At 49.0% G+C, this 26,071-nt stretch overlaps 4 protein-coding genes, 1 long non-coding RNA gene and 1 other non-coding gene across 7 annotated transcripts; 4 read left to right on the forward strand and 2 right to left on the reverse strand.

The window, feature by feature from the left end:
- Positions 1–111: 111 nt before the first annotated feature.
- On the forward strand, positions 112–11,259 carry PPP1R8 (protein phosphatase 1 regulatory subunit 8). The gene is made up of 7 exons (XM_015883493.2): positions 112–194; positions 3,605–3,665; positions 6,051–6,204; positions 6,776–6,996; positions 7,594–7,738; positions 8,350–8,414; positions 8,605–11,259. The coding sequence occupies exons 1-7, from the start codon at positions 130–132 to the stop codon at positions 8,956–8,958; spliced, it is 1,065 nt and encodes a 354-aa protein (XP_015738979.2). The 5' UTR covers positions 112–129; the 3' UTR covers positions 8,959–11,259.
- Positions 4,771–4,936, forward strand: LOC116654360 (small Cajal body-specific RNA 1). Its single transcript, XR_004309556.1, has one exon.
- A 2,275-nt stretch (positions 11,260–13,534) lies between the features above and the next one.
- THEMIS2 (thymocyte selection associated family member 2) lies at positions 13,535–17,987 on the forward strand. The gene is made up of 6 exons (XM_015883490.3): positions 13,535–13,669; positions 14,828–14,938; positions 15,599–15,739; positions 15,849–16,049; positions 16,179–17,360; positions 17,476–17,987. Exons 2-6 carry the CDS (start codon positions 14,845–14,847, stop codon positions 17,568–17,570), a joined length of 1,713 nt encoding a protein of 570 aa, XP_015738976.2. The 5' UTR covers positions 13,535–13,669; positions 14,828–14,844; the 3' UTR covers positions 17,571–17,987.
- LOC146758123 (uncharacterized) lies at positions 17,705–18,428 on the reverse strand. Its single transcript, XR_014935274.1, has 2 exons — positions 18,290–18,428; positions 17,705–17,920 (listed from the first exon to the last, which is right to left on the reverse strand). It is a non-coding gene; the product is annotated as an uncharacterized LOC146758123 (long non-coding RNA).
- A 418-nt stretch (positions 18,429–18,846) lies between these two features.
- On the reverse strand, positions 18,847–21,833 carry RPA2 (replication protein A2). Its single transcript, XM_015883497.2, has 9 exons — positions 21,759–21,833; positions 21,571–21,665; positions 21,291–21,392; positions 21,004–21,117; positions 20,499–20,573; positions 20,043–20,156; positions 19,628–19,735; positions 19,355–19,449; positions 18,847–19,240 (listed from the first exon to the last, which is right to left on the reverse strand). Exons 1-9 carry the CDS (start codon positions 21,772–21,774, stop codon positions 19,156–19,158), a joined length of 804 nt encoding a protein of 267 aa, XP_015738983.2. The 5' UTR covers positions 21,775–21,833; the 3' UTR covers positions 18,847–19,155.
- Positions 21,834–22,032: 199 nt separating this feature from the next.
- SMPDL3B (sphingomyelin phosphodiesterase acid like 3B) lies at positions 22,033–26,065 on the forward strand. 2 transcript variants are annotated; one of them, XM_015883492.3, is made up of 7 exons: positions 22,033–22,305; positions 23,226–23,323; positions 23,863–24,006; positions 24,202–24,374; positions 24,534–24,714; positions 25,221–25,354; positions 25,564–26,065. In XM_015883492.3, the coding sequence occupies exons 1-7, from the start codon at positions 22,034–22,036 to the stop codon at positions 25,933–25,935; spliced, it is 1,374 nt and encodes a 457-aa protein (XP_015738978.2). In that variant the 5' UTR covers position 22,033; the 3' UTR covers positions 25,936–26,065. The 2 variants fall into 2 exon arrangements, with proteins under 2 accessions (XP_015738978.2, XP_085374467.1); XM_085518341.1 differs by having other exon boundaries at positions 23,226–23,313.
- The last annotated feature ends 6 nt before the right edge of the window (positions 26,066–26,071 follow it).

Here is a 26,071-nt window from a genome sequence, read left to right on the forward strand (position 1 = left end):
ATTTTGCAAGCTTAAAACAGCGATAGAATCAGTTTTCTCTAAGCCCCGCTCTGTGGAGAAGCTCGTTCCCGCCCCTCTCGGCGCGGAGCACGCCGGGACCGCCCCCCGCCTGAATGGGGCAGATGCAAGATGGCGGCCAACGCGAACTCGGCCGGAGGAGGAGGCGGCCTCTCGCTCTTCGAGTGTCCCAGCTGGTGAGCGGGCCGCGGCCGCACGGCTCTGCGCTGCTGCGGGGCTCGCAGAGGGACGAGACGGAGAGCGGCTGCCCGGCCGGGTCGGGCCGAGCCGGGGGAGTGGCGCTGGGGCGGGACGAAGCGCGGGGCTGCGGCGCCTCACGGCCGGGGGGATGGAGCCTGGCCGAGCCTGAGCGGGCCGAGGGGAGCGGGGCAGCGTTGGGTCGGGGGTGTGGGCCGGAGGGAACCGGGTTGGGCCCAATGGGGGCGGCTCGGGCCGGAGCGGCGCTGTGTGAGGCCGAGATGTGGCGGTGCTGAGCCTCGACCGAGTAGCGCTGGGGCGGCGGGCGCGGCTGTGTGGGGATGGAGGTAGAGCGGGGAGCTAGAGCGATATGGTGTGATGGGATGGGATGTGATTGATGTGATGTGATATGTGATGTGATGTGATGGAGGGGCTGGGACTTGGGGTTGGCTCAGCCGGTGTTCTGCACAGCGCCGTGTCCGCAGCTGGGCTGGAGTGCGGCCTCCCCTTCTGCCCCGCCGGGCCCTGCTGCGCTGCTCGGGATGGATGGGAGCAGCGGATCAGGGCACAGCCCTGAAAGGCGATGGATGGTGAGAGCACTCCGCTCTAATTGCACAGTCATCCGGCTGCAGGTCCGGGCTGTTAGTGCTGGGTGGCAGGACTCAATGAGTACTCAGTGTGCATGGCCAACGTGCTTTTCAGTTTACGTTTGTAAACCCATCTAAACCTTAAATCCAAGTAGTGTTTGAGCTGGGTATAGGCAGTATCAAGCATTTCTGTGAGACAAGATGGTGACGTGCAGAACAGCAATATGATTTAGATCAAAGCAGCAAACAGAACCACAGCATGGTTGGGATGGAAGGGACTACCCAGATCATCCGGTTCCGAGCCCTCTGCCATGGCAGGGCTGCCCCATGTCCATCTATGGCCCCGAGCACCTCCAGGGATGGGGCACCTGCAGCGTGGAACAACTTGACTTACATTTGGTGATAAATGTGAATGACTTCTGCCACTGAAAGCTGTAGATGGAACAGCTGGGAGATGTATGGCTTACTCAGTGCTCAGTTTCAGTTGCTTGAATGCTGTTGCAGAACAGTTCCTAAAGAAATAGCGTATGGAGAGGAGGGCTGTGCCTGTGAATGGCCTTTTCATCTCTCTTGCTTTCTGGCTCTGCTGCAGGCAGGGCAGGGGCTCACAGCCAGGCAGCTTTCTGCACCGTGCTGCTGCTGACCTGACCCAGGTTTGAAGCACAATCCATTGCATTGGGATCCGCTCCAAGCCGGGGTTTTCACACCCAGCAGTAAGAGGTCACCTCGGGAGAGTGGGGCCCTGTTTCTGCCTAACAATTCCAATCTTTTTTGCTTTCTTTCCCCTTTTATCTGAATGATCTTTTACTATAACTTCCTGAAGTACTTCACAAGTAAACCAGAGTTTACTAGTGTAAAATATAGTCCGGATATTCACTAAGTGATGAGTTCTGTAGAGTGGTTCTGTAGAGTGGAACTGGCTCACAGTGACAGAGCTGGACCAGTCTGAGGCTCTGAATTCCAGAGAATCTCAGTGTGTTTATAACCCAAACTTTGGTTTGGACAGCCGGGAGGATCTTAGCAGGGAAAGCTGTGGGTGTTCAGAATCCATCATGTTTTGGGGAGTCTTCATGGTGAGTAGCAGCTTCTTCTGCAGGGAGTGCCTTCCAATCTCATTAACTTGTATTGGAACCAAAGCCACAGTCTTTACTTACCTGTTGGTTTCATTTCTGTCTCCACATGGAGCTGCTGTAAGGGCTACAAACACCTATATAAGAAATATATCTTAACCATAACTGCCCAGTATTGTAGGTTTTTTTCTTGTCTTTAAACTGTTGCTCATGCTTTTGAGCTCTGTTGCTGTATCTGTTCTTCCTTAACATGGATAATATTGTAGTAGAAAAGAAGTTCAAGGGTTTCAATGGCTTAAAGTCCGGGCTTTGGTTTAGTTCTCATGCTGGTATGGGTTACATATCCTGACAGTGATTTTACACAGGTCTCTGGTGAGCTCTAGAGCTCTGGAAATTGTGCCTTGTCCTTGAAGTTCAGCATGAGGATGTGCATAGCAGTCACCTACACTGAGATGTTAGGAAGTGGCTTAATTAGTCTTCTGAGCCCACAATTAAAAACCTAAATAATTGACCTGATTTTAAACGAACACAGTGGGACTGGATTTGGCCTGTCTGTGTCCTGAGCAGCTAAAGCTCCGGATTTCTCTATGGGCTGGATAGGGTTTGCTTCAGTGAGGCTTTCCATTTCAGATGGTTTCTGCATCCATAACCCTGCTGTTCTATCAAAACCCAGTTCGGATGTTGCTTTAGTTTGATGATGTCCCTCTGAAATACATCATTGCTAATCATTACTAAGCAGTTTTCAATTGGAATTGCTATGGGAAGGCCTGGATTTCTCCATGTCCAACTGCTGGGCTGTATTTTGAGGGAATGAATTGAATTGAGGAGCAGATGCCATAGGACCTTTAGTTCTCTCTAATGGGGTATTTATGGCCCTTCTTTCAGAGGCTCTATATGCAGTTCTGTACGCAGTATGGAGACCTTATTCCTAAGCAGGTAACCAAGGGAACCTGAGTGAAGCAGTGCAGTCTGTGTGGAACTGTGCATTGTAACAAGGCAACAAACAGTATTAAGGTGAAGTTCTACAATTGCTTTAATCCAAATGGAATGCTTTGTTCAGTTAAAGCAGCCACGGTTCTCAGAAGTCATCCAGAAAATAGAGCTCGTGGGGACCTGCTGTGGAGGGCAATTAAGAACGTGCTGATTTGAAGGGTTTTCCCAAAGGAATGAAGCTGCTTCATAGGATAAGGTCCCCTTCCCATTGAATGCTGTCATTTCTTCCATGCTATCTGTGTTGGTAGCCAGTGTTTTTGTATTACTCAGCTTGGAACCCTTCAGATGTTTTTGACCATCATCAGTTCTAGGGGAGGGGGGGGAGGATGGTAGAAGATCCTGTTCCTCTCAACAGCTCAGAGACTGGCTGTTCTTAAGGTAATGTGACAACAGAGCCCTGGGGAGGCCCTTACACTGACAGGTCCAGTCTGTCCCCTTCTCTCCTTGTGGGCTTCCTGTTGGGAGCTGCTCTATTTGGTTTGTGAAGTCGCTGTCTTATGGTTGGAGCAATGAAGCTTGAAATGCTTCTGTGTTCTGTTAGCTCAACTCATTGTAAACATCTGTGGTTTATGTGTAGGCAGAAGGAACCTGCGTGGAGCAAAAGGACAATTTTTGGCTGTTTAATCTTTGTTTTCCCCAAATAAATTTACTTACATTTGTGTTGCATCGATCTGTAGATCTAATAGAGTATTAGCTCTGCTATTAATGAACTTCTCACTAAATACTTTCATACTAGACTTAATTTTCTTTGTTTTCCAGGGCAGGAAAACCTCCACCTGGCTTACATTTGGATGTAGTCAAAGGAGACAAACTCATTGAGGTATGAGAGCAGATTGTGTGTGTGCTGAGTGTATCACAGATAAAGACACCGGTGGTAGAAAATCACATGGCACTTTCCACACCTACTCAGAAGTATTTTATAAATTGATTAAGATACCAGAATATGCTTTGCAAAGGAAAAATAAACAGAGAATTTACTAATAAGCTTATATTTTCCCAGGCCAGAAGCCAGTAAAATGAGGCTTTATGGGGACAGTCCATAACTTGTTGATTTTATAGATTGTTCTAAGAGATTGCTCTTAGTTAGTCCACATTTGAAAGCACAGGTAGCTGGCAGTGCCAGCATTGACCTGTGTGAGATCTTTGCTCAGCCTTAATTTGAAAGGAACTAGGTACCAACATGTGTAATCACATCTTCACTGTACTTCATTGCATCATGTAATGTGTAGGTGAGTTGGCTCTACCAGCTACTTGGACTATCCTTCAGTGCATCTATCCTTCACTGGCTCTCCCTAGCCCACAATAGCTTTCAATCCCATTGCATTTTTTTTGTCTTCAAACCATGATCCGTGTCTTTTTTTCAGTATTGTTGCATGTTAGGAACTGCTTTAGAAGTTTCAGAGGTCAGAGCTGAATTAGGACTGCTTGCCAGCTCAGCCATCCCACTGCCATCCTATCAATAGCATCTGTGGTAAGGACTGTACGTGGCATCAGGCTTTCCAGTATTTCTTTCAGGCCATGTAAAGAGATGGTGAGCAAAGCCAGCTGGCAGTGCCTTTGTCGTTTTTCTGGGTCTCTGGCAGGTGGCCTCACTGCAGCCCTCCCACCTGGGAGAATTATTCTACTTATTCTACAAGACAAGGTTTTTCTTGTCATATTTCTTTTGGATTTTTGAGAATGGAAGAGCCTATATGGAGCTCTCTGCTAAATTAATCCACAGTGGCTATCAAGGGAGATCTGATCCAGACTGCAGGCAGGAGAGTGCACTGCAGAAGCTGAGAATGCACCATGGCTTTAGACAATACACAAACAAAATCAGTATTGTTAAACTGTCATGTAGAAATATCATCCTGGTCCTGTCAGATTCCAAGGATGGATGGTAAGGATGTGTAGCCTGGAGGTCCTGCTTGCTGCAGTGGCTCCTTGAGCACTTGATACTAACCGAGCCATCTGTATCCCAGGTCTCTTCCAGAGGTCTGAGGAATACTTTGTGATTGCTGGGTCTGAAAAGTGCAACATGAAAACAAGCCCTGCAGTGTTTAAGCTCAGTGTGTAAAGGATGACACTGGGTTATAGCTCAGAGGCACAGAAAATCTTAGAGACATTACAGTGAAGTAAAGGCAAGACTTTCAATCTTCACAATCTTCACAAAACCTCTTGAAACGCCATTTAATGAGTGTGAATGAAAACCTATTGGACCTTTGTTTTGGAGTAGATTTTGGACAAGAATGAGATCGATTTTTGTGGTCCTTGAAGTCATAAAACAGCTAAATGCTGAAATATGGAGTAAGAAACAAGCTTTTAAAGATCCATTTATTTGTATGCCAGTTTTCTTTAGGTAACTTGTTTGAATATGCATAAATAGAATTTAAGGCTCACCTGTCTCACAAACTGAAACCACAGATTTCATGGGTACGGAGGTATTGAATTTGGGAAGAGCACTCAGTGCTGTACTGAATGGGGGCAATACTGTGTACTGCTTGTCATAGAGCTGCTGGTGTGAAGTTGGATCCCCACAAAGCCCAGCTCACCTTTCTCAAAAGGTGCCTTATAACAAATGCTATTCGCAGTTCAGTAGCTGGGTGAAACAACTATAATATTAAGGGGCAATAAATGTGGCAAGGGAGAACATTGGAATGCTAAGTGTTGATTAGGGATTGCAGAGGAAAAGGGGTGGTCTTGTGAAAACCAGTATTTGCAAAGAGACAGTGATAATGAAGTACCCAGATGATACAAGAATCTGGGAGACTCTTTCAGTCTATCAGTGTATTGTTCTAGTTTGAATTATAGTGAGTCTTCAATGTATGCAGTTCTTCACCAGGCACAAGTAAGTTCAAAGGAGAGACCTGCATGCATCAGGTGTTCCAACAGGAAGAATATAACTGTTCTCATTTTATTTACACATGGACCTTGTTTGTCAACAGATGCTCTGCTTGAAGGCGAATTTCTGATTAAACAGTGGTTCTTGATGCATCAAGTGAGATGTTAGAGACAGGAGTAACTGGGCATCTCCCACATTCAGCTGTTCTGAATGGAAAAATGGAAATTTCTGTGTTAAATGGTGTCAAACACTGCTGACATATCAGTCAGTTTATGATGCTTTGTTATGCATTTACTTTGTTTATTCACATTCTTGAATTTTTACAGGAAGCTCCAAAAGATTCTAGGTGTCTAATATCCTCTTCTGTTTGTTATTCTACCTCAGAAACTCATCATTGATGAGAAGAAATACTATCTCTTTGGGAGAAATCCTGATCTGTGCGATTTTACCATTGACCACCAGTCTTGCTCTCGGGTCCATGCTGCCTTGGTCTATCACAAACATCTCAAGAGGGTTTTCCTCATAGATCTAAACAGCAGTAAGTAGCAGAGCATTTAATCCAACAGTGTTACTGTTTCAGTGCTTCAACGTTTTTGAATGAGATATGCTTTCCTTTTCTATTTTGTTCTTGTTTGCACTGTGTGGCCAGATGGTCATAATCTAAAATAGCATCTTAGTGAAAGATTGGCAGTGGTTAAGAGCAAGTAGGTGCATGTTCCAGGCAGCTTACTTCTGCTTCCCCTCATGTTTAAAGCGGCATTTCTAGACTCTTAAGAGACGAAGAGAGTGAAAGAAAATCACTTGACCTTCAGCAATTGTGATGAAACTTTCTATTCTGGGGGTGGTTTTTAAGATCTGAAAGCTGAAATACTGTGTTTTCCACCAAGAGAATGATTCCAGACATGGTACATTGGGGCGTACAGGATCTTCTGCAGTCTGTCTTAGTTTGTGTGATGGTAGGTAAAATACACACAGCTGATGTTTTCAGCAGTGCTTCATTGGTTTGTATCTCTGGAAACCACGTACAGGTTTTGAACTTCTCAAGGTTTGAGCACTGTGAGCTCAAGCAGATGACTTAACATTGTTTTCCATTGTGATGTTCTTCTCAGCACACGGCACATTCTTGGGTCATATCCGTCTGGAAGCTCACAAACCCCAGCAGATACCCATTGATTCCACAGTTTCATTCGGTGCTTCTACGCGGGCCTATACTCTGCGAGAGAAGCCTCAGACACTGCCATCAGCAGTTAAAGGAGATGAGAAAATGGGTGGTGAAGATGAAGAGCTCAAGGGTTTGCTGGGCCTGCCAGAAGAGGAGACAGAGCTCGACGTGAGTATGATGGTCCACTGTTCTTAGGTGGTTTACCCATCTGCAACAGGTGGTGTTTTCTACTTGTTTGCTTGGTTCAGGTTCTTCATTTCTTGTTCATGAAGATGGTCGAGGTGTCTTCTGCTGGCAGAAATGTACATACAGATCATCTAATTCTGCCATGATAGGGTATCCCAGAATCAGTACTCTAATAATCCCACTATTCAAGTAGTCTTTTCACAGAGGGACTACAGGCCTTCCAAAGAGTTGTCTCTTGCCTACTAGGTCACCGGTTATTTCCCATTCTGTTCCCCATTGCCTGATAACAGTAAGTGGAGAGCTGGTGGAAAGTGGCAAAGCAGTTTGCATGGTATTACAGGGTCATTGAGTTTAGAAAGGAGCTCTCAGGATCATTTGGTCCTAATCCTCTGCTTTTAGCGTCTCCACAAAAACACTCAACAGCAATTCTGGATGAACTGTTCCAGCATCAAAACGTTTTTTCTTCCTAGGGGTCTAGAGTTGAAACTGTGGCAATCTTTTGGCATGCACAGCTGCTGATAAAAGCAGACTTCACACACTTCTTGCTTAAAGTGTTTCTTCTCTAATTCTTTCTTTTAGAACCTGACAGAGTTTAATACAGCCCACAACAAAAGAATTTCCACACTAACTATAGAGGAAGGAAACTTGGATATTCAGAGACCAAAGAGAAAACGGAAGAATTCCAGAGTGACATTCAGTGATGATGATGAAATCATCAACCCAGGTAAGTAGTTCACTCCAGTTCCATATCTGTTTTACGTTAATGACATTAATAATATCTTATATGGCTAATATTCGTAGTGCAGTTATTCGTAAGTCATGCCTTAATTTGGTAATGCATAACACCCAGAATAACCATTCTTATTCATAATGTAGCTCTCAGAACACCTTCACGTTTGATTTCCTTAGAGGCTGCATTGAGTTCTTCTGACTCCTTCAAGGCCTCCCAAGACCTTTCAGGACCAGCTCTTGTGCCTTTGAGCATGCACAGTCCAGCAGCACCTTTCAGCCCACAATTCCTTTCTGTCTGAGCGGTGTAAACTTGACTGTCCATCTATCCCTCCTCCTAGATCATTTCCTCGTTCTCTATTTGAATGGAAGTTTTCCTTGTCGGAGTAATTCATGAACCAGAGACAAAACCACTAGGTGTCCCCAACAGTCACTTTTCTTTATTAAAGCATGCTTCTGCTTTCTGAAGGCTTCTAGAGTGCTGGCTTTTAGGAAAGTAGATGCACGTACCAATTCTTCATGTAGGTTCCTTCACGTCCTTACTTGACAGATGTTCTGTTTTGTCCTCTGTTGATTCTGAAAGCTGCACTGTTCTTCCCTTTGCAGAGGATGTGGACCCTTCTGTTGGGCGTTTCAGGAACATGGTACAGACAGCAGTAGTCCCTGTCAAGGTACAAAGTGACTTTCAACTCTCTAATCAATCTGCTATTACAGTGATTAACTCACTGTGTGGGTTACACCTTAGAAACATAATGTGCTGTGGTGGAAACGATTTTGTAACAAAAATTGTGTAGAATTTAGTTTAAGTAGCTTTCATGTTTCTTGTATTTTGAATAACTGTTAAAATGCTTTCCTCTACAGAAAAAACGGTTGGACAATCCGGGCTCACTGACCACGGATGACTCTGCAACACGGCGTATGCAAAACTTTCCCTACAGTGGAGGATTATATGGTGGTTTGCCTCCAACTCACAATGAGGCGGGTTCCCAATCACACGGCGTCCATGGGACAGCGCTCATTGGTGGTCTGCCAATGCCCTACCCCAATCTTGCCCCGGATGTGGACTTGACTCCTGTTGTACCCTCAACAGTTAACATGAACCCAGCTCCAAATCCTGCTGTCTTTAATCCTGAAGCTGTGAATGAACCCAAGAAGAAGAAATATGCTAAGGAGGCATGGCCGGGCAAGAAGCCAACCCCTTCCCTACTGATCTGAGTTAGGTTTTGTTGAGGGAGGGTGGGAGTTACGAACTCCAGAAACTGTTCATGTGTGGTATTGTCCTCTTGAAATTTTAATGTCCTAACCAGATGTAATACGGAGATTGGAGAAATGAAATAATCCTTTAAAGATCTGTCTTCAAACACTTTTATAACTGTTTAAAAAAAAAGACAACGACAATATAGCTACCATCTCCCTTTGAACCAAAATATATGGCAGCCTTTTCTTAGCCTCTATCCCCAGAGGTCTTTACTATGAATTTTGATCATATAAGTTGAGGGGGCAGAATCACACAGTTATCATTTATGGCATGACCCTGCAAATGTGTGTATTTAGGTGTTGTGCTTACTATGAGTAACGTCGTTCCTGCCAGGCTTGCTCATAGCAGGTCAGCTGTATCAGAAGTTGATATTCTTGGGGCCAGGCCTTCCAGAAATCCCACTTTCCTGAGTTCTAAAACTTGCAGAACACAGCTTTTATGTTTTATCTTTTCAAAGCCTCACACACGTGGGGCATTTCTTTTTTTTTTTTTTCCTACTTTGGCTAAAACTTGTTTTAATTTCCACCTAAAGCACTGCAACATCACATGAGTTCATGAGAACTTGGAGTTGAGATGGGTGAGGAATCTCTGGGCTTCTTGAGCCGTGGTCCAGTGTTGTACCACAGACTGCTTTGTGGGTGGATAAAGGGGCACCCATGGATGGATCTGAGCTTGTGTCGGTGTTTGAGGCAGCAAACAAGCATGGCAAGCCTGGGAGCATTTGACTGGTGGCTGGAAACTACGGTGTACAAAGAATCAACAACAACGTAGTAATAACTCAAGGTGGAGTTAACACAGAAGGTACTTTTTTAAACTCGGTGGCCCTTTTAACTTAAACAGTTTCATTTTTACTTGCAAACAGCGTTTCTGAGCTTAGAATGTGCAGCAAGGCACAGGGAAACGTAAGCAGCCATCAGCAGTGTTACAGGACTCTCATGTTTAACAACTAAGACTGCAATCTCTGCAGTATTTTGGCTGCTGCTAACAGAGGATAAGAATTATGTGCAACCTAAAGCTGGAATACAAACTCTCAATAGAGATTCTGCCTCACCCTGAATAAAGCAGTGCGCCAAGTTCAAGTTGCTTTCACGACATGAGCTTTTCTCCTTTTTTTTTCTTAACTATTTCATTTTTCCCCATTGAGTAAAGTGAGAGATGTGATTTGGGCCGTTGTTTCTAGCCCATGAGATCCTCCATTTTAGATTTGAAAATCCGATTCAGGTTTATTCGGATCATATGCCTTTATACAAGGTGAGGCCAGAGCCCTTTTGGGGTATTATTTTTTTTCCCTTCTTAGATTTATTTCTGATGTTAACACTATATATTGCAGTTCAGCTACGTAGTCACATTCCTTCGTTTGGAGGATTCCTCCAGGAAATGTGCACTAAAATGACAGTGGTACCCAGCTGTTCATTAGTGTGTACAGTACTGTAGCTACCAGGCTAAGACTTTCTGTGAACATATGATGGCTTCTGGAGCAGTGCTTTATTATAGTGCCTCTTCTGTGCTGTAGGCAGACTTGTGTTGGACAGATGCTTCAAAATCAGTGTGACTTCTGCATCTGCAGAGTGATTGCATCTATCATGGCGTCGAGGCAAATAGAGCTAGTGGCCACCCCACCCATAGGAGTGATGCCTTTAGAGACTGGTTTGTTCCCCCCCATGCCTTCGTATCTAGCTCAAACTATTACTCTGATAAACCTGGTAACTTCTCCATGATATAGTTGTGCCACTCTGTGCTTAGTTGCTATTGAAAATGAGACATCCTTCTTCCAGACACTCCGTACTCTCCCTATAAATCTCACACTTGATTTCTTTATTTCCAGGACGTAGAGTTTTCTGTTTCCAGCCAGTCCGTTTTATGAAGGCAACTCTTTACAGTAAGACTAGTTAGAGCAAGTAAGCATTGAACAGGTCATCTTCTTTTTTTTTAATCTTTTTCTTTTTTAATTATTATTATTATTTTTCATGGTTTGTTTGGTTTTGCCAGTGGCTCTTTGCAAGATCTTTCTTGAAAAGGGAAGCTTTACTGCTTATTGGTTTTTAAAGCTCTTCTCCTCCCTGGGTTTGTACAAGCTCTCATTATTTCAGAGCTTAGCGGCCATAGCTGGCCAGTACAGGAGGGGACAGTATAACATCCAGGGGCTTTGTACAGAAGTTTGTACACTTGTGTAATATGTAATAGGCCTTTTCACACTTTCTGTTGAGCTTTTTACCTGTAACCTTTACTATGTTGTAAATTAAATGCAGATTTTGCCAGTTTGGAGAGCGTAGTGTGTTCGTTCCCAATCTACACTTCTTCTGCAGTGGAGATTGTACATTTGTTGTGGCCTATTAAAGGAGTTGTGCCACTGCAACCTATTGCTGCAGGCTTGTTCTTAGTGGCTGGCTCAGGCTGCAGCTTTTAAAGCAGCTTCTTGTGACTTGATGCTTTGCTGCCTTGTGCTGCAGCACGTTGCACTTCTGCACAAAATAGTGCTGCTTATCATTGGGTTTGTTGCTAAGTGGAGGTTCTGAATCATCTCTACCAACATTAAGCTTCAGAGCCCAGCTTAGCTCTGTTTGTTGCCTTAGCTTGCTGGCTCTGGCCTGCAGACTCACCTTGTTGTGCTGTCCTTTGTCACACTGTGTCTCTGCAGCTTGCCCTGGGAGAGCTGTAGTAAAGAGCAGTAAACTGAGGCTTAAAGATAACCTGCTGCGTACTGCTGGGATGGATCCTTAAGCTTTGTTGGATGTAGTAAGATACAGGCTAAAGATCAGTAGTTCTTCTCAATCCAGGAATATTTAAGCATCTGCTGTGTCTTCATTCACCCAAGGAATGAAGGTCCTCATTCATGCAAGCTCTGCAGTGCTATTGGGCCTTGCCTGCATGGTGTACAGGAATGGTAGTGTGAGGTGGAGGGGGGGAAGTAGGACTATGCCCAGCTGAGGGCAGCCAGACCTGGTTTGGGTCATTATCTTTGAAATTAGCCTTCCCTGGAAGTCTTGTAACCCATCAGTGGTACCTGACTCACTGGCATCAGTGACTGTAACTCCAACTGTCCCTGTCTTCTTCTTGCTTCCCTCCTCCAAACAGCCTGTACCTTCACACTGACCGTGGCCGTCCAGCAGTTCTGATGGTTGTCTCTGTGTTGTGTTTTGCTTCCTATGGATCTCCAGGAATCGCCATCCTTTTCAGGGGAGCTTTAAGAAGAGGAGAAGCTGCTGAAGAGCCCACATCCACCTCGTGTATAACTGGATGCCATCTGGTACCATCTGGCACATCCTGGTCAATTCAGACACGTTTGCAGAACATGGTTGAGGAGGCTTTAAATACCGAATGTGCTCCAAGTACCACTCTGGTTATTTGATATATCTGCCATGGTCCATTTGTTCTCTGTGAATTACTGCAGGGACTCAGCAGCAAGCAGCCCTACGTGCAAGGGTGGAGGATGTTGTGTACTTATAGGGCCTGTCCACGGGCATGGATGTGGCCCTTTGGTTCAGCATAGATCCCAAAGTGTTGGTTAGGATGTGGCACAGCTGAGGGGTTTGCCAAGGGCCCAGTGAGGTACTGATCCATCTCAGGGACAGCAGAGAGCAATCCATGGACTCAGGGAAGCACAGTGAACATGGAAATGATGCAGAGGAACATACCTTGAGCAGCTTTCTCTCTGCCAGGAGACAGCCCAGCATGAGTCACAGAACAGCTGGGGTTGGAAGGGACCTCAAGGATCATCCAGTTCCAACCCTCCTGCCTGTGAATGCATCACTTGAGCTGTTGTGCTGTGGAAAGAGCTCTCCTTTAGATGCAGTGCTGCAGCTGATAGACCTCAGCCAGCTGGTTGGTGCCCACCAAGCTGCTCTTTCACTCCTCCTCATCAACAGAAGAGAATACACACGTGGAGGTGGTCAGTTCTTATTTATGAGAGTCTTGTAGTCATGAAGAGGAACACCCAGTGTTGTTCATCACAGAGATGTGGGATATCTGGAATTTAAAGCAGAACTTCAGCCTCGAGCAAATACCTCAACCAGACCGAAATATCAAAGTCATTTTGAGACATCACTTTCCCCCTTTGGAAGTTTCAAATCCTTTATCTAAGGCTTCCATAACCTTCAGGCAGCATCAGGTTATGAGCCCAGACCTCTCTGGGCAGCCTTCTGCATTGCTCCCTCATTGGCACAGCAGCATTTCCCATCGCAGTCAGATGGAACTTCCTTCACCATTGCTTATAAAAGGGCTCCTCCTGCCCGCTCTATCTTTTGCAGCCAGCAGCTGTGTGGGCTGATGGGAACCCTCTGCCAGTGTTGGCCAACAGCTTTTCCTGGGCTGATATCGCTGGGCCCATCTATCTGATAGGTTCTGTGTCTTCCTCTTTTGATCACTGTGTGTTGGCTGCCCCACATGCAGATGACGACTCGTTTGCATGAGGGTGTTGGTGTCAGCTGCTTCACTCTCATACCCAATTCAGCGCCTGAATGTATATAAACCATTTCCATCATCCTTTTTTCACCTCGTTCTATCAGCGATGATAACAAAAGGTGTTTTTGTGCTCTGGAGGAAAAGAGCAATTGCATTCACCTTCCTGTCAGCAAGATGAGCCTGGAGGATTGGGGCAACTTCCTCTGATGCAAGTCCTCTGCTCTGCCCGATGGACCTTTAGAGCTTCAGGGGGATAAAAGCTAAAAGGTGGGTGACAGTGCTCTGTGCTCCATGCATGGTGAGGAGCTGCAGTCTCCATGCCCTCTGTGCTGCTATAGCTGACCTGTCTGCACAGCACGGCCCTGCTGGGCAGGACCCCTCTGTGCTGGGACTCAGGCTGAGATCAGAGGGGACACCCAGTGAGGTGACATCCTTCAGCTGCCATGGGGGAAGTGAGGGCTGAGCACGGATGGGAATAAGGCAGTTTCATTGTGTGTTGAACCAATGGTTCCTGGGGTTGTTGGCCTCGTCCTCCTACAGACAGTGCTGGGGCAGAAGGAAGTGAAAACACTGGGAGTGATTCATTCCACTCCTTTACTGAGCCCAAGGCTTTGGCTTTGGGGCTGACGCAGCCCTGACAGCTGCTTTTTCCCTCCTGCAGCTGCTCTGTGGCTTCTTACGGGCATCCCAGCCCTCCTGGCTCCACCACCAAGTGCCCATGAGCAGAGCTATGCAAGTGCTGGGTTTCCTCTATGCTGACTCTGCTTTGTTGTTTGATTTTCACTTCTGTGAATGGCAGCCTCAGCAAGAAGAGCAAGAACAGTCCTCAGGATCTTCTCTAACTGTGTTCGCTGCTCCTGAGCTTGGAAGCAGCTCCGTGGTATTGGTTTTGCTGGCTTTACTAATTATCACTGTTCCCTTTAGGCCACTGTAGGTTTCTGACCATTGAATTTTCCTGTATGATCTTTTATATTTAAACATATTTTCCTCCCTTCTGACTTTTGACCTAATCCTTTCTGTTTCCAGCCCCCCTTTCCCATGGCTGCACTGAACCCAGCATTGAACCCTGAGTTCAAGAGGGTTCATAGAGTTCATAGAGAAGGGCAACTAATATGGCCAGGGGGCTGGGATTGCAACACAACAATGGCCACATTTACAGCTTGGGATATGCCAGGCTGAGCATTAGGGAAGCGTTCTGTTGGCTGAGGCTGCTGCACCCATGCATGGCGTGGACCCCCTGACCACCAGTGCTGCGGTGGGTGCCAGGCTGGGGGTGTCAGCAGGACAACAGCCCTTGTCACAGAGCAGAGATGGGCTGTGGCCAGAGAGGGAACTACTGTGAGAAGCGGAACTGAAAAGCATGCAAAGTCAGAGCAGAGCCCGGAGCTGTTTCCTACATCATTCACTCCCTGCCGTGTCCCGCAGCACCCAGCAGTGCAGCCATGGAGCCCGTCTCCTTCCAGGAATACATCTGCTCCCTGGATCCCACCACCCTACCCCGCATCCTCAGGATTTGCTCCGGTGTCTACTTCCAAGGTGAGTACAGGGTGCTCGCATCCTCCAAGGCTCTGCCACCCCCCCACATCCCCTCTCCATGTCACCACAGCCTGGGCTCTCCTGTCCTGCCCTGTAAAGAGGAGAAGCAGTTCGGGTGGACTAACACTGCTTAGTAGCTCAGCTGGGAGGCACGTTTAACCTTGTCAGGAGCTTTGCTTTTCCAATCTCCTTGATTCACCCAGGATCTCTCTAAGGTAACTGAGAACCTTCTCACCTTGTCAGCACTTGTGGATGCAGCCCAGGTGATGCTGCCCACCCCATAGAGCTGCTCTGAGCTCCACCATATTCAGCCCCCACTCATCCAGGTCAGCAGCAGCAGATTGTGTGACCAATAACAGTCTCTACCCCCCCGTAATCAAAGCATCAGGGCTCAGAATGAGTCGACTAGGCAGAAATAATCCCATTTCCAACCAACCTGCAAACATCTATGGGTGGGATTGGTGCTGGCAGCTTCCTGTACCTCTCCTGGAGTCCCCACACTGCTGAGAGCTCCCCATCCCTGAGCTCTGCTGGGCAGCAGTGGAGCTGGTGCACCTCCACCCCCCAGCCCATGAATGGGAGACACAGGGGCAGCACAGGGTGCAGATCCAGTTGATGTGACCAGGTCCAGTTTGTGACAGGTCCCTCCTCCCCCCGCAGGGTCCGTATATGAGATCTCCGGCATCGAGTGCTGCCTGTCAACCGGTGACCTGCTGAAGGTGACGGCTGTGACACTGCAGAAGGTGATCTGTGAGGATGTGCAGACGGGGCAGAAGTCAGAGCTGCCACCCACATTTCAGGGTAAGCCGGGCAGTTCTAATCTATCCCACCCGCTCCATTTCTCCCCACGGGGCCCTCTGCCCCAGGAGCCCTTTGTGGCCGCAGGGTGCTCAGCTTTGCCATCCCGCAGGTCTTTTCCAGCCCTCTCCAGCTCCATCGTCGCATCCTACATCACAGGGACCCCCCGTGCAGGGCAGTAGGCAGAAGGGCCTGACCCTGCTCCAGGCTGTGGGGCAGAGCAGAGGGCAGACACAGCCCCTGCTGTGCCCCAGCATCAGCCCCCACGCGTTGCTGCTGAGCCCCGTGTACGAGGTGCAGGCCATCATGCACTGTGAGTGCTGGGGTGGAGGTGCCAGGGGACGGGTTTGGTGCTGGGATGGGAGGCTGCAAGGAGTGGGGTGTGGGAAGGGCGTCTCTATAGTGAGGTGAGCACAAAATGAGGGTGGCTGTGCTCCCGCAGTGCGCAGGGAGCAGGTGAAGATCCCCTCCACGCTGGAGGTGGACGTGGAGGACGTGACGGAGGAGTGTCAAGACGTGCACTTTGCGCGGCCGCTGCTGCTGAGCGAGCTGCTGGGGATGGAGGAGCTGCTGCCGGCACAGGCCGAGATCCTGGAGGCTCCGCACGGCGCCGCCATCTTCCAGAGCTCCTGGGCCTCCCGCCTGCACAAGGGGCAGCGGCTGCAGATCCACGGCTGCTCCCACACATGGCGGGTCTTGGCCTCGGCCCGCAGCAGCGCCCGCCGCTTCCTCCTCTCCAGCTCCTACCGGGGCCGGTTCCGCCTGCGGCCCCGGCAGTTTGTGGGGGTGCAGGAGCTGGCGGCCGGGCTGCAGCCAGGACAGCGGCTGCACGTGGTAGTGACGCAGGACTGCGAGGGCCGCGGGGACGACGTGCCTCCGCTTAGTGTGGGAGACAGGCTGGAGGCCCAGCGGCTGCTGCAGAACAACGGCAGCACCCGGTTACTGTGCCGCCGCCGCAGCGAGGGGGAGGATGGAGAGGATGAGGAGGGTGAGGAGCTGCTGCTGCCGCTGGACCTGGGGGGCGGCTTCGTGGAGGAGGTGGGAGACAGCAAGAAGTACGGGCTGGAGGAGCTGCTGGAACAGATGGCGCTGCCCTGTGATGTGAGGGTGGCGGCCACGGACCCGTCGATGGAGCGGGACGTGTTGGGCTCCTTCTCCTCCCTGCGGTTGGAGGCCCGCATCTCCCAGCCCTTCCTGCTCAGCAGCTTCTGCGAGGAGCCGGATGAGGGCTTTGAGATCCCACCACGTTGGCTGGACCTCTCCCTCGTCCTCACCGAGGAGCCCGTCAGCACACAGCGCCCATCCACGCACCAATCCCACGTGGAGGAGCTGACCGAGGCCTTCTACTACCAACTGCTGGCACAGCTGCCAGGCGGCTCGGCCCCACCACCCCCACGGCCCCCCAAACCAAAGGCACAGACACACCAGGGCAGGAAGAACCAGGCAGACCCCAAAGGAAGGCGCCCTGCCGTCTCCCAGCGTCCCACCAGCCCCCCAGCCCACCCGGCTCCTTCATTACCTCTGAAGGCAGAACAGCCCCCCATCCAGAGCGCCCCCAACAAGTACAGCCCGTGCCCCCGCAGGCTGCCAGCCCCACAGATCCATGACAGTCCTGGAAATACAGGTGAGGGGATGCAAACCCCAGTGGGTTTCCCATTGAGGGGAAGGGGAGCAGGCTGGGGCTCCTGCCATGGCCTAGCTCCAATTTTACACGCACTGTCTGTGCTATTCTCTTCCAGATGTGAAGAGCAGCGATGATGAACACAATTATGAAGCCATTGAAAGCAGCGTTCAGAAGACGATTCGCAAAGTGCAGACTATTCTTCCTTTTTAACCCCTCAGTTTCTGAAGCTGTCCAGACTCTGACTATTCTTAAACCTTACATTAAATTAAAGCTATTAAACAAATACAACCTCGGGGATCCACAGCATGACTTCTATCTGCCTCCATATGTCCCCACTATCCACAAATGCAAGCAGCTCACGTGCCTGAGGAGCAGCCACACGTGCAGAATAAATCCTCCCTGCTCTGCTGTGCTGGGATATCACGCTGCCGTGTCCTCAGCTGTTGCCTATGGGACTCTCCAGTTGCACCAGAGCAGTGTACAGTGGGGCAACCATCCTGGGAACTTGATAGGAGGCACCACGAGGAGCACCAACACGGGGTAATTTCCAGTCCCAGCTGCTGTAGACCACAAGCAGGTACAAATCAGAGCTGGAAAATAAACCTTTAAGTTCCATTTATCAGCCAACTGCTGTTTGGGCTTTTATTTTCTCTCTCATTGTGCAGCTTTGGGTTCAGATTTGTGTTGTTCCTCCTCTCAGACAAGATAAAAATCTGTGCTGAAAACCATAGTGTGCAGCTCTTGTGGAAAGCCACTCACGCAGCTGATAAGCAGGGAGGAACAAGCCTCCTCCAGCAGGTCCTGTGCTAAGGAGAAAATAGGAAGCAGCTCTTTACGAGCAGAGCAGCACAGTGCAGCAAACAGGGCTCCCATCCATTGACTGCTCCAACAATCCTATGTCCTGCCTCTTAGCAATGCTAAATACTCACCACAGAAACCACACTCAGTCTATGGAGAACAGCTTGGCTCCTTACAGGGTCGTTAAGTGATTCTGAATATTTATGAAGCTCACAAACTGCTGCGGTTGTCGATTCCCAGCAGGCAGCTTTCAGTTCTGCATTTTCTACTACAGGAAATCAAGTGAGAACAGACACAGTGCAGGAGCCATCTTCAGGATGCTGCCTCTGTGAGCAAAGCAGGGCCAGGTACAGAAAGAGGAAACAAAACTCATCACCTCCTCCCTGCTGCATCACCAATATCCACAATGCTCTGCCCTTTATTCCTATTGGCAGCGATGATCCCGGCTCCAGGTGGATCCCAGATACAACCTGCAGCTTCTTTCATTAGAATCATTCACGTTTTCATATCCAGCTGTTCGTTCTTATCCATGTGACCCTTTGAAACAACTCATTTCAAAAGCTTAAGCAAATATTAAGCACAGATAACCCAATCCTGTGACAGGCTGTTTGTACCCACACAGCTGAGTTCTAATGGCAAATGCTTTCCTTCTTTAGCAAGGAGCAAAAGCCTCCAGAGCCACAGAAGCTTAAGACCACCCTAGTTTACATTTTAATGAAAATAGTATTCAAAAGCCATAGTAACAAGACCACCTCGTAGTACAAATATAGATTTAAGTGCACAAACTAATTACAAATCCAGTCATGATTACTGTACATTAACAGAACGTTTCTCTTGGCTACATTGTCCTTGAATTTCGGGGTGTGGGGAATCACTGAATAAGTGGGACTTGCACATGTTAGAAAGCAAAGATCACCTTCCAAGTTGCAAAGCTCAGCAGGTTAATTCGAGACACCGAGAAGCACTTGGCTGGGAGCAAATCCAGGTGGAAAGAGCTTCAGTCAGCATCTGTAGACTTATAGTGATCATCATCCACAGTAGAGTAGATGTGTCCCTCGCTGCTAAGGAATTCAACTGCTTGCCTTGGAAGAAAAGAAGTCCATTAGTACGTGGCTCACATCAATGCCTTCCTCTCAACCATTTCCCACCTACGTGGGACCTGATGTCCCCAAAAACATCAGCTTCTACACACTTACTTGATTGTTGGTATGCTGACATTGTGGAGCTGAAGTTTCAGCTCTTGGAGACTCATCCCGTCTGGAGAATGGCAATTTTTAATCAGGTTCAGCACCTGGAAGAACGTGAACCACCATCAGCACACAGCTCAGCTCTATCAGCACTGAACAGCGGGGCCAAAAAAGGATTATCAGCCTTCCAAGAATAACTGAGCTTTTATTTCTTGGTCCTACACCACAAAGCAGCAGCACCCACTGTGTCAGCTGTGCTCTGGAGAAGGTGCTGGCACCCACCTGACTCTGATGTGCTGTGAGTCCATTCACAGGCAGGCTGCCTCCACCATAGCCCCCCACGTCACTCATTCCAACAGAGGTAAACGACTGAGGTGCTCTTGATGCTGACTGCAATTACAAGAGTAATTGAATAAAAGAACTGTTGTGCACAGGCTGCTGCAAACCCAAGGCATGAAGGACTCAACCTTCTTTCAGAGGCATAGTAATTAAAGATAGATTTCCAACAGAAACCAAGTAAAACTGGCCGCAATGAGAATGTCTCTCAATGGAGTTCAGGACTCTCATCACACCCCATTGCAGCCCTTCAGCCTTTCCAGACCCACAACTTGCACACAGTTTCCCACTGAACCCAGAGGTCCCTCCCTTTAGATCACCAGTAACAGCTGTAATGGAACCATGACCTTCAACTACACACCATAAGGTTCTTCCTGAGGATCATATGCGCATTAACAGTCTCAAGTATGTGCGTGGTGACCTCGTTCATGTTTTCCAGAGGCATGATCTTAAACGCCACCAAACTCTTCTTGTTCTTCCAGAGAAAAGACAACAAATACCATTAACAGGGGAGCAACAGGAACATGGTTGCCATAGAACTTAAGCCCTCTAGTTAGGAACAGGAGCAGCAGCGGGTGGGGAGTCCGTCTGCCTTTAGTTAGCAAAGGTTTTCAACTTAAACGCCCATGTCTGGGCAAGTTTTGATCCAGCTGGCAATTGCTCTTTGCTTTAACACATACAGCATAATCTCAAGGATGACTGCTATGAGTTGACTCCTATATAACATGCTGTGATTATTGTTCCTGCTCTGCCACATCACCAACCCTTTATGCTGCTGCCCCAGCCTTGTTTGTTGTGGAGTCACACACGACCTTACCTGAAAAGACCGAAGATGACCAGCGACTTTGACATAAGTTCCTGGGGGCACCACGATATTCTCACTACCTGCCTCCTTACAGAGAAAGGAGAAAGCAAAGAGCTGCTGATCCATCTCTCAGTTATCATACTAAACTTTAGGACTCCTATCTCAATCAAACACAAACGACACACATTCAATCAGTACAAGCAGTCAGGTAAATGTAGCTACAGATGGGAAATGTTCATTTGAACGCTCTGTCGGCTTGACAGCAATCAATGCCAGCTGTGCGTTCTGGGAGCAGTCACAGGATCTTATGGCAAACCTGTAGATAAACCAACTGAGAATCTCTTTAATTACTTCCAGTTGTTCAGCTCAGTGCAGCTGTTCATCACCAGCCACATTCACTGCCAACTGATCACTGTTACCGCAGCACCCAGCCTGGCTCTAACAGGGACATCCATTGATGCAGCTCACACACTGTTTTACCCCCATAGCAGCACCTCAGGACGGTTCCATTGCTTACATCGGTGTCAACCCACTGCCTCACGTCCATGGGTGCCGCTGTCATGTCATCCACCTTGTACAGGATGTTGGTGGGCGCCTTCTCTGCGTGTCGAACGATGCCCACCACGGTGACCTGCGGGGGGAGGGCGGTCAGGGGGCGGGGTGAGACACCAGAGGCCCATCAGAGGCGGAGTAATGGGAGAGGGGTGAGGGACTCTAGGGGGGTGTGGGACTCTAGGGGGGGTGTGGGACTCTAGGGGGGGTGTGGGACTCTAGGGGGGGTGTGGGACTCTAGGGGGTGCCCACCTGCGAGATCTCCACGTCATGGATACGGAACGCCTCGTCCACCTGCTCGGCTGCCAGCAGCTGCGACACGGTGCAGGGCACGATGCTCTGCGAGCGGCTGCGCTGTGGGGGAGGGTGAAGGGGGACGTGATGGGCCCCACAGCCCCATAGCCCAGCCCCACAGCCCCACAGCCCGGCCCCCACAGCCCCATAGCCCAGCCCCACAGCCCCACAACCCAGGCCCAAGGCCCGGCCCCACAACCCCATAGCCCCATAGCCCGGCCCCATAGCCCGGCCCTACCTGCTTCTTCTCGGCCTGCCCACCCGCTGGTGAACTGAATCCTCCCGGTGACTGCGTGTATCCGCCCGCGGGGCCGTAACCGCCATCGAAGTTACCTGTGAAGGGATGATCGGAGCCGTGAGCTGCGCTGACCCGCCCCACATCTCCCCAGATTCCCCCACATCCCCCCACACCCGCCCGTCCCGCACCGTGTCCGCCCCACATGGCGCCTCAGCACCGACTACGGAGCCACCCGCTGCTCCAGCACCGCGTCCCGCGCCCCGGCACCAGGAGCCAATCACAGCCCTCCGTCTTCCGCCAGCTTCCGATAGCGAAATCCAATCACCTCTCTCTTTCTTCCAGCGCTAAGATCCAATCACATCCCTCCTTCTTCCGGCAGTGCTGATGCCGATGCCGCCATGTTGGCTGCTGGCGCTGCCCGGCTCTGTGCCCCGACGGGGCGGGCCGTGCAGGTGAAGGTTCAATGATGGAGGCGGTGACGATGCGGGCGGCCGCGCTGCTGGTGCTGCTGCACCCGGCGGTGATGGCGGGGACATTCTGGCACCTGACGGACCTACACTGGGATCCCGGTTACGAGGAGGCGCTGTCGGCCGGGCAGCGCTGCCCGTCGGGGGGATCCGGACCGGGGGGACCGTGGGGCAGCTACGAATGTGATGCGCCCTGGGCGCTGCTCAGCTCCGCTGTGAGCGCCATGAAACGGCTGCGGGCACGGCCGGACTTTGTGCTATGGACGGGGTGAGGAAACAGCACCGATTGTATTGAGTCCCTGCGGGCTGAGTCCCAAAGTGATGGCCCCTGTCTATTGCTATGGGCTGTAGCTGTGTTAAATGCCCCCTATCCATTGCCGTGGGCTTTAGATGTATTAAATGCCTCCTGTCTGTTACATGGACTCAGCTTTAGCTGTGTTAAATGCCCCCTATCTATTACTATGGGCTGTAGCTGTGTTAAATGCCTTCTATCTATTACTGTGGGCTTTAGCTGTGTTAAATGCCCCCTATCCATTGCCATAGGCTTTAGCTGCATTAAATGCCTCCTATCTATTACCATGGACTCAGCTTTAGCTGTATTAAATGCCCCCTATCTATTGCTATGGGCTGTAGCTGTGTCAAATGCCTCCTGTCTATTACCATAGACTCAGCTTTAGCTGTGTTAAATGCCCCCTATCTATTGCCGTGGGCTTTAGCTGTTAAATGCCTCCTGTCTATTGCCATGGGCTGTAGCTGTGTTAAATCAGTGCCTTACTTGGAGCATTCATTGGGTTCCTTTTCAATTCTATTTCATTCTATTGAACGCAGGCAGCTTTTGCTTCCCTGCTGTTATCCAGTTCTGACCCCATGTTGCATTATATTCTCTTGTATGATGCCCCACTCAGCTGTAGCATCTATTAAACATGTTGAAATGGGATAAACCTGCTTCTAGTGCCCACATATAGTGTTAAAGTAGAACCAAACGGAGCAGCTTTCCACTTGGAGCCATTTCCTCCTGCTTCTCTGCTTCAGCCCATGTGCACAGTGCAAGTTCCTACCCCAAAGACCTTGACTTTATCTCCTATGAGATAAGGAAGAAAACAAGGCTCAGGTGCATGTTCAGTGCCTTGCTCTGCCCACGTGCCTTGATAGTCACAAGTAACGTCTGTGTTCTATCTGCTGTTCCAGGGATGATACTCCTCATGTCCCCGATGAGCAGCTCGGAGAAGAGAAGGTTCTGCACATCATCGCAAACCTGACCTCGCTGATCAAACAGGTATTTCCAGGTAGGATGGGAGGGGATGGGAAGGGGAGAGAAGCGCAGGTTTGGATGGGAAGGTTTAATCTGTGTGGAGCAATGAGAGAACTGGGGAAGGCCCAGAAAAGATCTTGACTTATTTGTCCTCTTCTCAGCTGCTGTGTGGGTTGAGGTGTGTCTGAATTGAGGTGTGTGACACACTGTTGTTAACACAGTCAGGAGGGAGGAAAATAAATGTTTCCCTTATTACTCATTTAGGTAGAATACTGCACAAGTTCTATTGAATCCATCTCAGCAGTGAGGGGAGAAGTGTTACAACAGTGAGAGCTCATTGATTGCTCTGTAAAGACGTATCTGGGGGGTGTTTTGCCCTGAGGAGCCCCATGGCATCCATAGGGAGGGGTCTGTGCAGTGTTATATCCGCACTCAGTGTGGCTGCACTGTGGGTGATACACCTTTATAAAGCTGTCAAACCACACTGTTCATTCTGAGTCATTGGAGACTCTGATGATGAGGAACCATGAACCAACTACAGACATCTCCCTTCTGCTTTTTCTCTGTTCTTAGATACTAAAGTCTTTGCAGCAATGGGAAATCACGACTTCCACCCCAAGAATCAGTTTCCAGGGAAGGAGAACAGGATCTACAACCAAACAGCAGAACTGTGGCGTTCATGGTTGAATGAAGCTTCAATTCCTCTGTTCAGAGCAGGTAATGGTGCCGCTGGTGCACATTAGCAGCACTATGGGGGTGGTTAGGAGAGCACCACAAATAGATTTCAATGCTCCTATGCTCAGAGCAACAGTATTTACAGAGGAAAGGTCCAATTTAATGCTGTGTTTTCCTGCATGTGATGAATTTCTTTATGCTTTAGCCTCCCCTGCTTTCCCTTCTTGCCTTTTGCAGGAGCTTTCTACAGTGAGAAGCTGCCCAGCCCAAATACCAGGGGACGAATGATTGTTCTCAATACCAACCTGTACTATGACCAGAACAGCCAGACAGCGGGTGAGGAAGATCCCGGAGGGCAATTCCAATGGCTGGAGGAAACATTGACCAACGCCTCTAAAGCAGAAGAAATGGTATTAAAATAAGACTTAAAAAAGAAACTAAATATCTTTGTAGAGGGTTCAATCCAAGTTTGGAAGCTCTTCTTGCTCCTCATCTCCTCTCTGTGCTGTCACTGCCATCTCTATACAAAGCATGGGCAGTGTGTTCAGTGCGGCTCCTTGTTCTTGCAGGTCTATATTGTGGGTCACGTCCCTCCTGGCTTCTTTGAGAAGAAACGAGGCAAGCCGTGGTTCCGCAGGGATTTCAATGAGAGATACTTGAATATAGTGCAGAAGCACCACGGGGTGATCGCAGCCCAGTTCTTTGGACACCATCACACTGACAGCTTCCGCATGTTTTACAGCGATACAGGTAGATCTGGCTGCTCTCATGGTTGCATGATATCACTGCCAACCCCCAGAGCATCACTGACAGTGAGAACATTCAGTGACTGGTAGAAAGCCCAAAGAGGCTCATTCTTATCTTGCTTTCTAAAATGGCTGCTAAAATACACAGCAGTGATCCCTGAGCCCAGCCTACAGCTGCTGCCCTCCTTCCAGTTTCCCCTCGCATCATTTCCAGCCATGCTGCTGGTGCTGCTCTGTGCTGGTTGGCTTTGGACATGAGCTGAGGCAAAAGGGGATGATTACAAACCTTTCCTCTGGGGTTCTGTGTGGTGTCCTTTGAGCTCATGTTCACCACAAGAGCCATCTATAGCTTTGGAATATCTCTTTTTAGCTGCAGTCCAATGTTCTTGTGCTGGTCAATGTGATGATCTTTATACATGTACTGTTAGAATTAAAGCTGGCTGTTTGCAGTGATCTGTTTCTGAGATGCTGGTGTCTGCCATTCATGGTTGGTTTTGCCCTTTATTTAAGGTTCCCCAATCAACGTCATGTTCTTGGCCCCTGGAGTGACCCCTTGGAAAACAACGTTACCTGGAGTGACCAACGGAGCCAACAACCCTGGGATCCGAGTGGTTGATTACGATGCAGACACCCTGCAGGTGCAGGTAGGGGATCCCCACTGCAGTTCTATGGGAGTGTTTTATTCCTCCATGGGCAGAACTATGGGACACAAGAGGGGTATGCAGGAATTGAGCTCTGACAGTCTCATAGTTAGCACAGGGATGCAGTAAGAGCATCATGAAGGCACGTATCCTGAACTCAAGGGCCGATCCTTTCTTCACCTGCCTTTGGTTCCATTTCTCTCACCCTGCAGGACATGGTGACTTACTACCTGAACTTAACTCGTGCCAACCTGCTGGGCCCAGTATGGGAGGAGGAATATCGGCTGAGCAGCGCCTTTCAGGTGCCTGATGGCTCCACACAATCCATGCAGACGGTGTTGGACAGGATATCCGAGGATGCAAAGTACCTGCAGCGATACTATGAGTTTAACTCTGTCAGATACGATCTCAGCCCGTGTGGGGAGACCTGCCGCGTCGACCACGTTTGTGCCATCAAGGAAATAGATTTCAGCAGATACCAGCAGTGCCTGGAAGCCAACAGCTCCACCTCCGCCATCGGCAGCATTTGCCTTTTATTCCTCTCTTTGCTCTTAGGGATCTTTGGGCCCCAGCAAACACTGTAAGGACTGAGAGCACAGAGAGGAGGGCGGCTTCATAGTGTGTGTGAATGGGCAGCTTTTGGAATTGGGAACTTATTTGAGAACTGAGAAGTAATCAGTGCTTTGTAGTAAAAGTAAAAGTGATGTTATTTGAGCTCTT

This window comes from Coturnix japonica, chromosome 17 (assembly GCF_054131305.1).
Source record: "Coturnix japonica strain WE chromosome 17, WE-NBRP24, whole genome shotgun sequence".
NCBI lineage: Eukaryota > Metazoa > Chordata > Aves > Galliformes > Phasianidae > Coturnix > Coturnix japonica.

Coding starts and splice junctions, on each gene's coding strand:
- PPP1R8 (XM_015883493.2), top strand. CDS start 130: ATGGCGGCCAACGCGAACTCGGCCGGAGGAGGAGGCGGCCTCTCGCTC. Junction 6,205..6,775: donor CCTCATAGATCTAAACAGCA/GTAAGTAGCAGA, acceptor TGTTCTTCTCAG/CACACGGCACATTCTTGGGT. Junction 6,997..7,593: donor AAGAGGAGACAGAGCTCGAC/GTGAGTATGATG, acceptor TCTTTCTTTTAG/AACCTGACAGAGTTTAATAC.
- THEMIS2 (XM_015883490.3), top strand. CDS start 14,845: ATGGAGCCCGTCTCCTTCCAGGAATACATCTGCTCCCTGGATCCCACC. Junction 15,740..15,848: donor GCTGCCACCCACATTTCAGG/GTAAGCCGGGCA, acceptor GCCATCCCGCAG/GTCTTTTCCAGCCCTCTCCA. Junction 17,361..17,475: donor TGACAGTCCTGGAAATACAG/GTGAGGGGATGC, acceptor ATTCTCTTCCAG/ATGTGAAGAGCAGCGATGAT.
- RPA2 (XM_015883497.2), bottom strand. Junction 20,574..21,003: donor GGCAGTGGGTTGACACCGAT/GTAAGCAATGGA, acceptor TTTCTCTGTAAG/GAGGCAGGTAGTGAGAATAT. Junction 19,736..20,042: donor TCCTCAGGAAGAACCTTATG/GTGTGTAGTTGA, acceptor TTGTAATTGCAG/TCAGCATCAAGAGCACCTCA.
- SMPDL3B (XM_015883492.3), top strand. CDS start 22,034: ATGATGGAGGCGGTGACGATGCGGGCGGCCGCGCTGCTGGTGCTGCTG. Junction 23,324..23,862: donor GATCAAACAGGTATTTCCAG/GTAGGATGGGAG, acceptor CTCTGTTCTTAG/ATACTAAAGTCTTTGCAGCA. Junction 24,007..24,201: donor AATTCCTCTGTTCAGAGCAG/GTAATGGTGCCG, acceptor TGCCTTTTGCAG/GAGCTTTCTACAGTGAGAAG.